This window comes from Mixophyes fleayi, chromosome 7 (genome assembly GCF_038048845.1).
Source record: "Mixophyes fleayi isolate aMixFle1 chromosome 7, aMixFle1.hap1, whole genome shotgun sequence".
NCBI classification, from domain to species: Eukaryota; Metazoa; Chordata; class Amphibia; order Anura; family Limnodynastidae; genus Mixophyes; species Mixophyes fleayi.
The window spans coordinates 20258093-20273353 of record NC_134408.1 but is presented as its reverse complement, the minus strand read 5'-3'; the positions used below and the strand labels follow the sequence as shown (position 1 = coordinate 20273353).

The following is a 15261-nucleotide window of genomic DNA, read 5'->3' as shown; positions in this document are numbered from 1 at the left end:
CGCGGGTACATAGTAAGTCTTACGGAAAGCTGTAAAAAGCTCTCCCTCTGTTCTTACAAATGACTGTCACCAGCCGGTCCCTTCATCTGCCCTTTCACTATAGGATGTTACATTGACCTTTACCGTCATTCTCTACAGTTTGTTTACTTTTTTATTTATTTAAAATAAAGAGGTGAAACCGGTATTTTCTTTAGGATGTCTAAGCATTTGGTGGATTCAGCAATCTACCCAACGTACCTGGGTGTTTCTGATTTACGGGAGAGGAGACTTAGCGCTTTTTTTCAGCAAAAGTTGGAGAATTAAGTTTTTTTTCCTGTAATCTAGACTTAATTCCAAGAGGCTTAGGAAATCCACCGGAGTCATCTCCGTGCCGGGAATGTTTCTGTCTGACGGAGAAATGTTTATGGCAGAGAGAAAAAAAATGTTGTGTATTGGGATAAACAAGGTTGATCAGAGCAGAAATGTATTTGATTAGAGTCTGAACTACACGTAAACATCAAATCTATTGGGCTTAAAAGGATTTCTCTGACCTGAACGTCTTGACCGAAGTTTAACCATTTGTCTGCCCGGGAAGGCCCGCGCAAGACATTGTTTCTCTGCCCCGCGCACCCTTCTCTCTGGCAGTGATACAAAACGTCCCGCCGCTGGTATTTACCGAGCCAGGGGTCATGGCCGAACCATGGTGACCCCCAACCCCTCCTAAAGTAGCTAAAAATCCTTCAAAGGAAGAAGGGACCCCTGTGTGGCTACTGTGCATGACAGACTAAGGTCACTCACAGCCAAGGGACCCAGCGCTTGATGCAGAGAGGCTTCTCCAGCCGTGATGGACACCCATGAACTGCATTGGAAGAGGACTATGGGGACTGCAGTAACCAGTATTAAATAGTTTAAGGCAAGAGAAATCTTAGACTGATTGATAACTTACAAGAAGAGCCGTGATGACCATGACAGGTGCCAGGTGCTTGGACTTCTCTCCCAGCAGTTGTGGTGGGGAGGCATATAGCAACATAATTAAAGACTGCATACGGCTATTGTTGAGACTATAGAAAAAAATTAACGAAAGTAAAAAAAAATAGTGCAGGCTAGATGGATATGTAGCTTCTTTTCTGCCGACACATTCTAGGTTTCTATGAAACACTCAGGCCGCAAAAAAACAATTCAGAGGCAGGACCCATAGGCAAACCGAGGGGGGGGGGGTTTCCTAGTGCCTAGAAGCCCCCCCCCCCAAGGCTGGGGCACTGTATAATTGAGGTGGCTGGACCCTGTCCCCGCTTCACACGGCTCTGCTTGAAAAGGGAAAGCTGTGTGCACCTAACAGTAGTGTACGCAGCATTGCCCATGTATATTATGGGGATAGGAAGAGTTGGAGAGCAGCCAGGCACTGTCTAAAATTATAGCCACGCCCCCATGCATGCTGGTCACGCCCACTGGTGGCGTGGTGTGGAAACCCCCCTCTACAAATCCTGCGTTTGCCCCTGACTGCGGCTTCTGATTGGTATTCCCAGTCCCCCTCCTTCCTCGGCATCATGAGCCACGGTTTTCGGCCAAAGCTGTGGGACTAATCACGGTTTCCCAGTAAAAATGACAGAACAGGGCAGCCCCCCAGGGGAGTGAAGGACCAAGTATTACATAGGTGTTACTGCAGCTTTAAACCTCACGCACCCCAGACTAAAAAGAATGTCCACAAAGATGTACTTTTCTTTTCACTGCCCTTATTCAGGTGGGGGAAGAACGTCTTGTTAAAGATAAAATGCATGCTTTAAGAGTAGCACACACATCTAGACAGGAAAATAAAACCAGATTAAACTCCGCCCACCCCACCAGTGACACAATGACCTAGTTCTATGCATTCCCAATCATTTTCTTATTTTTCAGTTGTTAAACCCCCCCCTCGTCATCGATGATGCAATCAAGTTTGTTCTCCATGGAAACTGTCAAAAACAAACAAACATTTCCTATGACAGGATAACACTGTTCTATAAATCACTTTACCATGAAAAATGTTGACCCTCAGCATCCTTATTTCAGAGAAAAAAAAACACTTTATAATAACTATGTACATTATAAAATAATGGCAACATGTGAAATATTCCATAGTCATTTTTCATTATTCTGCAGATGTCCAGTAAAACATAGAAGTGTTACTTCTATCCAGAGAACCTAGTTTCTGTGCATATTTGCATCTAAGTCCACGTGACAGCTGTAACTTTGCTTGATGTAGTGTGTTGAAATAAAATGTTACCCATTTACTTTAGTGGAACAGTGCCCCCAGTGGCCATATGGAGAAATGTTCAAATGTTTTCTTTCCTTCATCAGTAACTTGAACACATTGGGCCTGTGTCATTAAGGAAAGAAAAGTAAAAAAAAAAAAAAAGTAACTTTGCACCTGGGTGAAACCATGTTACATTGGAGGGGAAGGTAAATTTAAAATGTGTGGACAGATTTACCATTGGGGTAGGGCATGTCCTAGATCAACTTTACATTTCAGTGTAAAAATAAAGCTTTCAAGTATTTGTGTGCTACATGAAAATACAGCCAGTGTTTATCCTATGTGCAAAATAATAAACTCATTTTGCAATTTGCACCCCTTGCATTGTAACATGGTTTGTCCAGGAGAAAATTTACTCTTTTTTTTTTGCCTTACTTTCCTTAATAAATTAGGCCTATTGTCTTCCGGATATCTCCAAAAAGTATATTTTTATTTATTTAACTTTAATCTGTCTTTAATAGCATTCCCAGTCATTGTGTGCATTGGTCCATTCAGCTTGTCAAAATATAGATTATGTTTAGGCAATGTATAGCCCAAAGCTGTGGATCTACAGGTCATAGCAGGCGCTCGCAAGGTATGCTGGCACTTGTAGTTCGACAATGGACTGCAGGTTATGTTCATCTGATTATAGGCAGGGCCATCTTTTCCATTGGGCATGATGGGCAGCTGCCCGGGGGCCCCACGGGTAAGGGGGCCCCATAAGCAGGGCTCTTAATGAGAATAAATAATCCTGCAAAAGAAAAAAAAACCTGCAAAAAAAACCTTCCAGGGTCACTGAGCAAGTACATCTATCTATCTCTATCTCTATCTATCTATATCTATATCTATATCTGTATCTGTATCTGTATATATCTATATCTAGGGGCCCCGATGCACTGTTTTGCCCGGGGGCCCATAATGTTGTTAAGATGGCCCTGATTATAGGTACTTATAATACATATGTTTTAATGCATATTATAGATTTTTACTACAATTTGAGATGTAAATTAAATGTATCTGCATTTAGCTACTACAGCCCAATGTCCAATTTTATCATGAGAACTGTTGGGAAAGTCTATGGAAACGATACAGAGGTTTCTCTGATAAGCCCAACATGGATATTTCCCTATTTAAATGTACAAATTTGAAAACCCAGAAAAGAGGCTTTCTCTGCAGTGAACTAATCCCAATTGTTTGGCTACTGCCTGGAGTGTATATTCAAAAGTGGAGTAACAATGATTTTCAATATATAAAATAGAAACTGTTTTCAATTTTTATGACATAGCCAGCGTTTTGAAAATAGGTGTCAAATAATATCATTCCTAAGGAATCGATTCAGTAAAAATGTAATTTGTAAGTTGTTTTACTTTTTTTATTCAGTTTCAAAACATTAGTGTCATATTTTACATTCTTATTGTTATGTACAAAGGCAAATAATGACATTTTTAAATGCGATTATTGAGACAATGGATTTATTTTTTAGATGGGCAATTTCCTCACCGCTGACGACATTTATGACAACTGGTGCAAATGACGAAGTTGCTGTAACTTACAGTAACCAATCAGATGCTGGCTTTCATTTTCTAACCTGTACTAGCAAAATGACAGAATTTAATTGACAGCTATGGGGTACAGCACCTTTTTTACCGTGAATTCACATTTCATAAAAGCTCCCTCTCCCGGGGTTATATTAGACAGATAATGGATAAGGTTGTTTGTTGAATGCATATTTTTCTGACCTACAATATTAATACTACAGCATACAAACTGGACATATACAGTACATGTAACTATATGTCCTCCCAGGTGCAGGCAATTCTGGGCAGCCCCACCCTTTCAAGCACCTGCTATGAGCCTATAAAATGATTGAGCAACTTCCACTTCTGTAATTCTGGGCAGGCACCTGTTCTGGACCATTTGCTAGGGAAGTTTATGTATGTCTTTCTAGCTCTTTGCATCTATTCTGTACACTGCTGAGGAATAGCAATATATAAATGATGTGAAATGGTAACATTACACTTGTGTTCCTTATTATTTTTGTGTTCCTTATTTAGATACTGGTTCAATACCCGTCTCCTTAAGGACCGCCAACAGATCATGTGTTTAGATTCTGGTTCAATAACCGTCTTCTTAAGTACCGCCAACAGGTCATGTGTTCAGATTCTGGTTCAATAACAGTCTTCTTAAGTACCGCCAACAGGTCATGTGTTTCGATTCTGGTTCAATAACCGTCTCCTTAAGTACCACCAACAGGTCATGTATTAGGACTTCTCCGCGTAAATATGTTGTCTATATACTAGCCCAGTTAACTGGACAAAAAGAAATAAAAACAACTCTAATCTAAACAATGCTGCCAACTTGTGGCCCAGATGGCAAGGTCAGGGGCACCACTTACCTTTTATACAACTATGGAAAGGGCTACAGAGATAGCTGGGCACGATGATCTGGAATGTAATGTTCTCTTGTGAAACCTTTTAGTGGAACCTGTAAGTGACTGCTGTATGGGTGGGTCATTATCAATAAACAGCCGCACGAATGTGATACACATGGGATCATGTACCCCTTATTATCATTGCAATGGATATTATAGTTTAAAGGGCCCTATCTATGTGGAGTTTGTATGGTTTCCCCGTGTTTGTGTGTGTTTCCTCCGGGTGCTCCAGTTTCTTCCTACAATCCAAAAATAAACTGGTGGGTTAATTGGTTTCTGACAAAATGGACCATAGTGTGTGCGAGTAATGGGGAGATTAGACTGTGTGCAGCAATGAAGGATGTCCATCCGTCTCACAGCTCCAGTTATTGGCTGTAAAACAAGTTCGGCCTGGGGCATGATTGCCCAAATGCCTTTCTTGCCAGCCTTCATTTAGCTACAACATATTGAAAACAAAACAAACATTTGTAATTATCAACCCTCTATCAGTAATACGTATAAAATCTGATCTATATACACACACACACATATATATATATATATATATATATATATATATATATATATATATATATATGTAATGCCACTAAGGGGTGCATAGAAGAGGAGGGTGACATAAAAAGTATTTTCCTACCATTCATAATCACCAATTTCTTATACACATATTTTATAAAAATTGAGCTTTTCTTGCAAATTAATAAAATCAGTAATAATCTGTATTGAGATTATGTCAATAATATTTGTATAATCTGCATTTTCTGATATAAGCATTCGATTATATAAATACTGTACATTGGTAGCTATTTTTGAAAAGGGGCAACTTGTGAACCTCTGGCATGCTACCTGAACCAATTAGGAGCACAGAAGAAAGGGCCGACTTTAGCAATGCCCCATACAGGTGACGGGACAGCGCCAATTACTACAATAATGGTAATGTTATGTATGTTAATAATTAAAAAAACAAACAAATAGTAAAAATAGACAAATGTGTGTTTGCATCTGACTCTGTGCCTGTTTCAGTACTGTGTGTGTGTCACACTCCTTCCCTGTGTATTACAGTAAACGTTGATAGCATTGTGTAAATATCCTTAGAATTTACAGTAACATAAATTATACCATGTGTAATTGTTTGCAATTGTCTATTGTCATTTTTTATTAATACTTCCACTTGCTCTGTTGATTTTATTTTAAATGAAAAAAAAAAAGTTCTGTAATGTGGATATACTAAAGTTTATTTTAAATTACCTGGAAATCTCTAAACCATGTCAAACTGGGTCACGTACATTTAAAAAGAAAAAAAAAGAAGTCCCTTTCCTATTTTTGCACACATTTCTATCAGTGAGCTAAAAAAAAGTTGCAATGAATTAGTTGATCCAACTCCCCCCTTTGTTTAGTACAAGGTTTTCCAAAGGAGAAGTCTTTAGTGCTAGAATTCAGGACTGATCCCTGATTCCAGGACATATAGTGGATCTTGGGGCGGAGTCTGAAGTTTCTTTTTATGATTAAAAATATAATTTGTTTCTTTGTTTTTTTAAATGTATGTAATGCTAATATATACCACCTCTTCAGTAAATGTATCCAAATCTCAGTATATATTTCTACATACGTCACAGCTGACGATTGTTGCATTTAGGTCACCCAATAAACCTATTCACCGTGATTACTATTATTAGGATGTTGTTTTTGCCTATTCATTATACAACAAACTCCTGGTTTACAGGCTCACACCTGTTGTCCCTCGGAAAGGGGTTTCTGCACGAATCAACACACCACAAAAAAATTGGTGCTTAAATGTTCTTTATTACCATCAATATTTTCTGTGTTTTCAGGAACACTCTCTGCTTTGCCGCAAATGTTTAGCCACATAAACAAAGAGTTAATTATGGTGCTGTTGTCATAGGATCGTGTAGCAGCTGTATATGGATTGAGCACAAAAGTTACGGTGGATGGGACATTGAATCCAAATCGATGGAGGTTTACAGTGTACCCTGCACTCAGACATGTTACAAGTCCATTTGCAGGAAAATATACAAGTGACATTTTCACACTTATAGGAGATAATTGCCGTCGGGTAGTGATGCCCTTTGCTGGATCAACTGTCTTCCAAGTTTCAAAGCGCTTGTTATAATGTCTCAGATCCTTTATATGCACGAGTATCCTTAAATTAATATTATTTGTGATAATAATACACATCCTAGTAATATATGTACAGTAATTAGTGTGCATTAAATTGTTATTTATTTATTTTTTAAATTTAGTCTAGTAAAATCTATACAGCCAAAATGTTAAACGGTAACAAAGCGCCTGAACCAATCAATTGCACAACAAAAACAATATTAAATGTTGACTTAACTTGAACAAAGTTTAATAGAAAATACAATGGTGGTAATTTATTGACTCGCCTGGTTAATACAATTGCATTATATTTACCCACACACAACGTTTGTGAAATAAATATAATAGTGTTAAAATACAATTATACATTTAGCGCAATTATAAGAAAATAAGTTTGTAAGTATAATCCTGTAAACAATGGTATTCGGTGCGTCTAGAGTTCACTCCAAAAAAATATACATTTTGTTTTGATTGTGATAGTTTTATTTTTTAGTAGAACAAAAAATCCCGTACGTGATAAATGCCCGACATTTGATCCAGGTCATATTGCGCAGGAACTGCGCGCAACTTACGTATCGTGCAATAGCAACTGGATAGTCTCAATAGGAAACGAGCTGCGGGCTGATGTCTATTTTGCATCAGATTCTACATTGTAAAGTGATTCCAAGTTGACGGTTGAAGAAGCGTAAAAACATATGCACCTTAAAGGCAGCATTTTGCAAATTGCTATAACCCGTTCAGTGCACCAGGGCTTCTTTGGCAACATGTTGCGGAATGGGTTAAGAGGTGACCTACCGTTCTTGCCTTTCCTGGTGATCACAACACACATCTCCACACACGTGGGAAAACATTGTAAAAAAAAAAGAGAGAGGGAAAGTTAAGGCTCACTTTAAGATTAGGAAGCCAACCCCTCTCCCCGAGAAGCCAATGGGGAGGTGTGTGTGGGTGTGGCTGTAGTTTACTTATTAAAGGGCTTGCAGGCTGAGGAGGGAGATTGTAAAGAGCAGGCAGCGCTGGATTTGGTTGTGTCTGCTTTGGAAACTACATGCTGCCCTGTTTCCGTGCCAGTGAGCGCATCCACAGCAGCTGACAGCGCCGCATGTTCCACTTGCTATGTCTGTTCATCTGAAAGGCTGACCAGCTTGTCGGGGTCCACTCCGTAGCACCTTTTTATTTTCTGCAGTCCAGCTAGTGAACGTCTTCCAAAACTGAAGCCAAAACAAGAAGATAGAACACAAGGGGCATAGGACCTTCAGAGCCCTGGATTGTGCCATCCGTGAAATAAAAGTGGGACTGTGCCCTACGTGGGTCTTCGGGTTTCCTGTCATTGCTGACCTGGACTGAGCTGTGCGCTCTGGTCCCCAGCACTCAGCCATTGTGCGCATTGGTCTACTGCGCTCTGGTGCGCCAAGACCCTTTTACGCGCAAGGCTTTGCGCTTACCCAATCCAAGCCTGGTGCAAGCTCACCTGCCTTATAATTGTACTTTTCAGAGAAACCATAACCGGCTGCCAGATGTTGAACATGAGCTCAGAGCAGGACCAGGCTCCCGAGGCTCCCTGCAGCCCAGCGGGCACCGCCAGCTCCATGTCCCATGTTTCGGACTCGGACTCGGATTCCCCACTGTCCCCAGCAGGGTCAGAGGGGCGCGGCTCCCATAGATCCTCCGGCATTTCTCCTCTCTCCAAGAGCGACCCTGAAGGACCCTTGGACGAGCGCTTTCCAGCCTGCATCCGGGAGGCAGTGTCCCAGGTGCTGAAAGGCTATGACTGGAGTTTGGTGCCCATGCCCGTCCGGGGATCCGGCTCGCTCAAAGCAAAACCCCATGTCAAGCGACCCATGAACGCATTTATGGTGTGGGCACAGGCAGCCCGAAGGAAGCTGGCAGATCAATACCCACATCTACACAATGCCGAGCTCAGCAAGACACTGGGCAAACTCTGGCGGTGAGTATATCCCTACTGTCTCCTATCTGTTAACCCCTCTATGCGAAACGCTTTATGTACAGTGATTTAAGTACACACTATTATGTGGAGTGCCAGGCAGTGGTAGAACCAGTCATTTTAGCTTTAAAGGCAGAGGTGCCAAACTTATACCCGAGTTGTGTTCTCTCATTCATGGATCTGCGCTATCAAACTTCCCTGCTGGCTCCTGAAACTTTAACTCAGACACGTTCTGTGCCTCTTATTTGCAAAATGTTGAAGTGTGGATGGCAATTTATTTTTTACTTCGAGATAATAACATAATAATAATAATAATAATAATAATAATAATAATAATACAGTCGACTGAGTGAAACTGACCATGACTGACACTTAATAGTCTCTCCTCTGCTTTGGTAGCAGATGCTTTTGTTTCTGAGATTTTGCTACGCAATGATTGCCAGCCTGCTTGAGTGAGTTGAGTAATATGATTAATGTCCTGAGGTCAGGTTTACACAGTAATTACCAGATGTTGAACACTGTTCTCTGCACAGTATGTCTCCTTCTTTCACTTACTGTGTTTCAAATGGAACAAACTGCAAACCTCCCTTACTGACATGTGTCAGAATTAAATATTGTCTGTCACTCACACTTGCAATAATGGAAGCACTGGGTGACAAGATGGCAATGAGCGCCTACCAGCTGTCCCAGAAAAAGCTGTGTTCCAATCAATGCAGAAATACATTTTTCTTTTAACATGCAACTTAAATGCTTCTGGTTTTAGTACAAAATCATTAAGTACAAGAATATAGTAAAAATCTCTTTTTTTTTTTTTTTACGTATTGGTCTCATTTAAATATCTTACCCTGCAAAATGTGCATTCACCCTCAAATGCCATACCTCACAGCGGAGTACACAGATAGGCACTGCACTCTCCACTTAGCCACGAGCTAGCCATGTATGCTGGGACTTGTAGTTCCGCAACAGCTGGAGAGCTACACCATGCATGGAATACAGGAAGATTATATCAAGTGTAGGAATTTCAATCCACTACTAGTTAGGACAGAAATACAAGATGTCATAAGGGTTCTATCAGAAATAGAAATGCAATATATCAGGTTTTGTCACAGCAGCCTATTAAAGGCTGAGTTCTGTATTAGTTTGCACAGAAAATGATTATACAGGCATCCTATTTAGAACTTAAGAGCCCAGACGAAAAGAATAGACAGGAAAATGCATCACATCAGGACCACTGTCAATTACAAGGGGCTCTTCCAAAAGTATCTGCGTGGTATTATATAATTTAACGTGTTCAATGAAATCTGTTTACTTTTAGCAGCAAATCATCCTAATAGTTCGGCCATAGTTATACCTTGTTCCCCCTCAGCAAGTTAGAGGTTAATGTCTCCTGAAAATAAACATACATTTTTTTGTGACTCCTTTCAAAAGATTCAAAGTAAAGATTTACTGAAGTTTCACAAAAGACACTTTGTTTTTTTTTTTTAATACTAGATTTGGGAGGCTTTCACTGTGGGAGTGGGAGTTAACCCTTTTGTTCCAGAAAGGTATTAAGGCCTGTGGTAGAAGAAGGCATTTCAAATTAATTAGGGGAATATTTGGGAACAAGATGGCTTTTCATTACCAACTGAACAAGACCCCCACAAGGAAAAATACTTTACTTTAAAGAGCAAAAGGAAAGTTGATAACGACCGTAAATGGGCATTTAAAAATCAGTGGCGGTAAAAATAATTATCTGTACAGTATTTTCTGAAGGCCACTGGATTCCGTCACATTATCTGAGCTATTCCTGGTTTGACAAATGTCAATTGATCAGCCTGTCATTAATATTACTTTTAATACATGATTCATTCATATTATAGCACTTTGTTATTTTAAACAAGTTGGTACAGAGCAGAATAAATCCTCTATTCAAAGTATTTCTCCCAGTTTTCCTTGTACAAATCTGCCCAAATCCTCAATGATCTATTTAATGTTTATTTTAATTTGTTCTCGAGTTAAGCATACATAATCTTTTCAGATCAGGAGGCAGCCTTTTATTCAATTCTCCCTGGATATTTTATAATGTAAATTTTCTTGATTAAAAATTCAAAGTGTGTTTTACATAATTCTCTGAGTTCTATATCGCATGTTACATGCGGACCAGTAAGAGACAGGAGAGTGAGAACTCCCACTCTGCATATATTAATTCATGTGCAAATTCAAAGTAACAGTATCGCACTGGTTTTAAATAAAATTATAGTTGCAATAGATAAGTTACTTTCCCCACTGGAGAAAGTATATATACATAGTCAATATTATTATACATATAATATTTCACAACCATTTAATTCTAATTTATCAAACAGTTGCAATAGAATTTATGTGTAGTAATTAAGCATCAAACTATATGCATTTATTACTGTAATATGTTCTACTTATATCCATATAGTGAAGAAAAGTTTATATTAAAGATAAAAAAAAAAAATCTTTGGGATCCAAAATCAAAGGTTTTATCCCAAAGGTTTACAGAATATTTCCCCCGTCCATATGGAAAGTAGAAATCATTTGCTGCAAAGCTCTAAGATTGCAGCGGAATTTAAGTTAAACAAAATTAATTTTACACTTTGTGACGGAACGTATTGGGGTGGAAAAGGTTTAGGTTGGCGCCCATGTTTTTGGAGTGCAGATATAGGATTGCTGCAAAAAGTAATCATTTGTGTGTTTGTGTGCACTGGATCCCTGTTGAAGGAATCATTCGTGTACTCAATCAGAACAGGAAAAATAAAAAATAAAGCTAGTTTAACTTTTTTTTTTTTTTTTAATCTCTGCTAACCCAATGTAGATGAAAGTAAGTTCAATACATTCCCAACAGGTTACGGGGAGTAGAGAAATTGAGATACACAATTCAAACTATCATTGCTTTTAGGAAATAATGGGTTGTGTAGGCCAATAATCTGTGCCCCATTCTCAGAATGCTGCATGTCAGCATAGTCTACCTCTAAATCAGATTACGTGGAAGTTTAGAAACTGTTCTTGGTTACTTGCAACACTTACTCTAGGGCAAGGGGTACGTCTTTCCATCCTCTTAATCCACTTAGTATATCAGATTAACGGTAAATCGGTCTGCTCCTAGCGGGCAAGCGAATATCTGGAGAACAGGCAGCTCCCTTGTAGCTGCTCTGTGCCAAACCCGTCCCTGCTTAAAGACAGATGAATCGCTGTTCAGCCCATTCATCAAACCTTTTTTTCTTTTTCCCTACCTGCAGTTTATTGAGTGAAAATGAGAAACGTCCTTTTGTAGAGGAGGCCGAGAGGCTCCGGGTACAGCACAAGAAAGATCACCCCGACTATAAGTACCAGCCACGGAGGAGGAAGAGTGTGAAAGCTGGACACAGTGATTCAGACTCCGGTGCAGAACTGGGCCATCACCCTGGGTCCCAGATGTACAAGTCAGAGTCTGCACTGGCAGGAATGGGAGATGGCCATCTTCATGGAGAACATGCAGGTAACATGCCAATCTGCGCTATCGATATGCCAACAAGGACCTAGAAATATATATATTTTTTAAATTGGCTTCTTTATTTTAATTTACATTTTTGCTTATTTGTCAAACAACCTATTATTCCTAATAAAATAATACATATGGGGTTCACAATAACTAATGTGTTATTGTTAGTCTGAAACAACTCTAATCTCCTTACATCCATTGTGATGTTGGTTATAAAAGTTGCAATGACATCTATGATTACACAATATCACAAATCAATTGTCTTCTGCTAAACTACTACATAGACCGTCTTCAGAAAGATGGTAGACGGAGTCCACTAACAGATGATCTTATTCCTACTGGTAATCAGTGCTCAAAACTAGTCAGTCTGTTACTCTTGTAAATGTGTTTAGTTTTTTGTTTAGTTTTCCCTGAAAACACACAAATAAGGTTGAAACTTGTATTTTACGGTTTTGCGTGCCTTTTAAAAAGTAATCGTATAGCCTATTTCCAGTAAAATGAGCCGACCAGTGCCAGCAACTAGTTATCTGAAATATCTTTGCTCAGCCGCAAACCCAGGAGGCGAAACTTTCCAGAAACAAATTCTCTGGATGCCTCCTAATGTATTTTTTTTAATGTATACAAACAAATAAAATGCTGGAATAATTTGACAACCACCAAGATTTTACATTTAATGATTTTTGAGGGAACCTGAAAGATTCTTGTATGTATTGTTTAGAACCCATAAAAGTGTCTTCAGGCTCGGACAAATCCGTACAATGGCAAGTCCAAAAAAATTAATGATATATAGCCATATACTCTATATTCTTCATGTATGAGGTGTCTTGTTCAAAAGATGCCACATGGCAAACCCCCCAAAAATAATAAGAAGAGATGTCCTCAAGGGTACTATTACTTTGCAGAATGCAGGCAGATATTTTATCTCCATTTTTATCCCATTTTGGTTTAAATATTTATAGAAATATAGTTATCCCTACTTATTCAAATAGATTTTCTTTACAAAATAAAGTACATTATTTTTTTTAAATGTTTTTCCATCTTTGTTTCTGCTGTTAGGTCAAAACCACGGACCTCCAACTCCACCAACTACTCCCAAGACCGACCTACACCATGGTGGAAAACAAGAATTGAAGCATGAAGGGCGGAGGATGATGGACAGTGGGCGGCAGAATATTGACTTCAGCAATGTGGACATTAGTGAGTTGAGCAGTGAAGTCATCAACAACATCGAGGCCTTTGATGTCCATGAATTTGACCAGTATTTGCCACTAAATGGCCATGCTATTCCAGCTGACCATGGCCAGAATCCCACAGCTCCACCTTATGCAGCACCCTATACGCACCCAGCCGGAACCACGCAAGCTCCTGTATGGTCCCATAAGAGTCCTGCAACTTCATCCCCCTCTTCGGAGTCCGGTCAACAGAGGCCGCATATTAAGACAGAGCAGCTGAGCCCAAGCCATTACAGGGACCAATCCCATGGATCACCTACTCATTCTGACTTCAACTCCTATAGTGCCCAGGCTTGTGCCACCACCGTGCCCACTTCTACAGTGCCCAGCTCTTTTCCAAGCTCTCAGTGTGACTACACAGACCTCCCAAGCTCCAACTACTATAATCCCTACTCAAGCTATCCGTCCAGTCTGTACCAGTACCCTTATTTCCATTCCTCCCGACGGCCTTATGCCACACCTATCCTCAACAGCTTGTCTATTCCACCATCTCACAGTCCCAACTCCAACTGGGACCAGCCAGTCTACACAACCCTAACACGGCCTTAAACATATCTTCATTTATGAAACTGAGGACTTCTATGCTATAGTTATGTCTGGCAGTTGTTAAGTCTTCCGAGACATGTGCACTAAAGACAGAATGTACTGGTGGGAGGCTGTATGCCAGATTCTCTACAAGTGCCTGCTGATGAACCGAGAATGTTTCTCTTACACCGTTGAGCATTTCCGTCAGACTTCTACAGAAAACCAATTTGCGAAAACAATTTGCTGAAAAGGTGGTTTTACTTTCTAAACTGTGACTTGACAGACGGTGAAGGATGGACCTCCAATTTACAAGCGGGGGCTGAAGTTCGCTGGACACAATTGGGAGGCGTTTAGAGTTTTTGAAATTCACTGCGACATGAAATACAGACCAACCATTTAGAATGTGCTATGACCAATTAACCCAATTCTAACAATTCCATTTCATTGCATAGGTTAACTCTGGGGTGACGGGCCAGTTTGGGGTCAACCTATCACGGCCTCCTTGTTCATCTCTGGAGCTGATGCAACAGAATTATATAAATCTGAAGACATTACTCGGTGTTCACCAAACTCCAGCATAATTCCATATTTCTAAAACCATTATCTCATGAACAGTACTACTGCAGTAGACTTTGCAGATTTTACCTATTCATCATAATGGGGGAAAAAAAAATCCAGTTTAACCATTATCATTCATTGTGTCTCAGGCTTGGACTACAAATTGTCTATTTCAGTGGATTTTTAAGCAATGTTTGGCTGTAATTAACTTTTTTTTTTTTTTTTTAAATGTTTGTATAGTTCTGAGATCTGTTAAATATATATATATATATAAATATATTTATGTGCCATATATTATAAGTGATTAATTACTTTATTCATTGAAAAAGTACAAGAGCGGAGAGAAAAAAAATAAAAAATAATTTGAGAAGAGAGAATGAAAGGAATTTATAAATGCCAGCCTAAAAATATTGGACTAGGCTACAGAAAAAGGGGGTGGGGATAGAGTACAGAGAACACAAAGGTTGACCTTCTGTTAGTCAATTACATCAGAAAAGCAAAAGTATAAAATATTAGCCGGTTGGTAAACATTTGTGAAAATAAATGTTAAATCGGTAATTATTTGTTAACACCAATAAACTTTATTATGATTTATAATGATATGCTTTCACATAACGTGATAGGGACCAGATTTTTCCCACCAAGTTAAGACACTAAAAACCTCTCCCATAATTTTATTTTTATTTTTTAACTTAGGGTTTGAGTAAAAAATATCCTTTTTTT

The 15261-nt window shown here is 39.3% G+C and overlaps 1 protein-coding gene across 1 annotated transcript; it reads left to right on the top strand.

The window, feature by feature from the left end:
• The first annotated feature begins 7800 nt into the window (after positions 1-7800).
• Positions 7801-14969, top strand: SOX8 (SRY-box transcription factor 8). Its single transcript, XM_075179267.1, has 3 exons — positions 7801-8739; positions 11982-12220; positions 13280-14969. The coding sequence occupies exons 1-3, from the start codon at positions 8309-8311 to the stop codon at positions 14002-14004; spliced, it is 1395 nt and encodes a 464-aa protein (XP_075035368.1). The 5' UTR covers positions 7801-8308; the 3' UTR covers positions 14005-14969.
• The last annotated feature ends 292 nt before the right edge of the window (positions 14970-15261 follow it).

Coding starts and splice junctions, on each gene's coding strand:
- SOX8 (XM_075179267.1), top strand. CDS start 8,309: ATGTTGAACATGAGCTCAGAGCAGGACCAGGCTCCCGAGGCTCCCTGC. Junction 8,740..11,981: donor ACACTGGGCAAACTCTGGCG/GTGAGTATATCC, acceptor CCCTACCTGCAG/TTTATTGAGTGAAAATGAGA. Junction 12,221..13,279: donor TCTTCATGGAGAACATGCAG/GTAACATGCCAA, acceptor TTCTGCTGTTAG/GTCAAAACCACGGACCTCCA.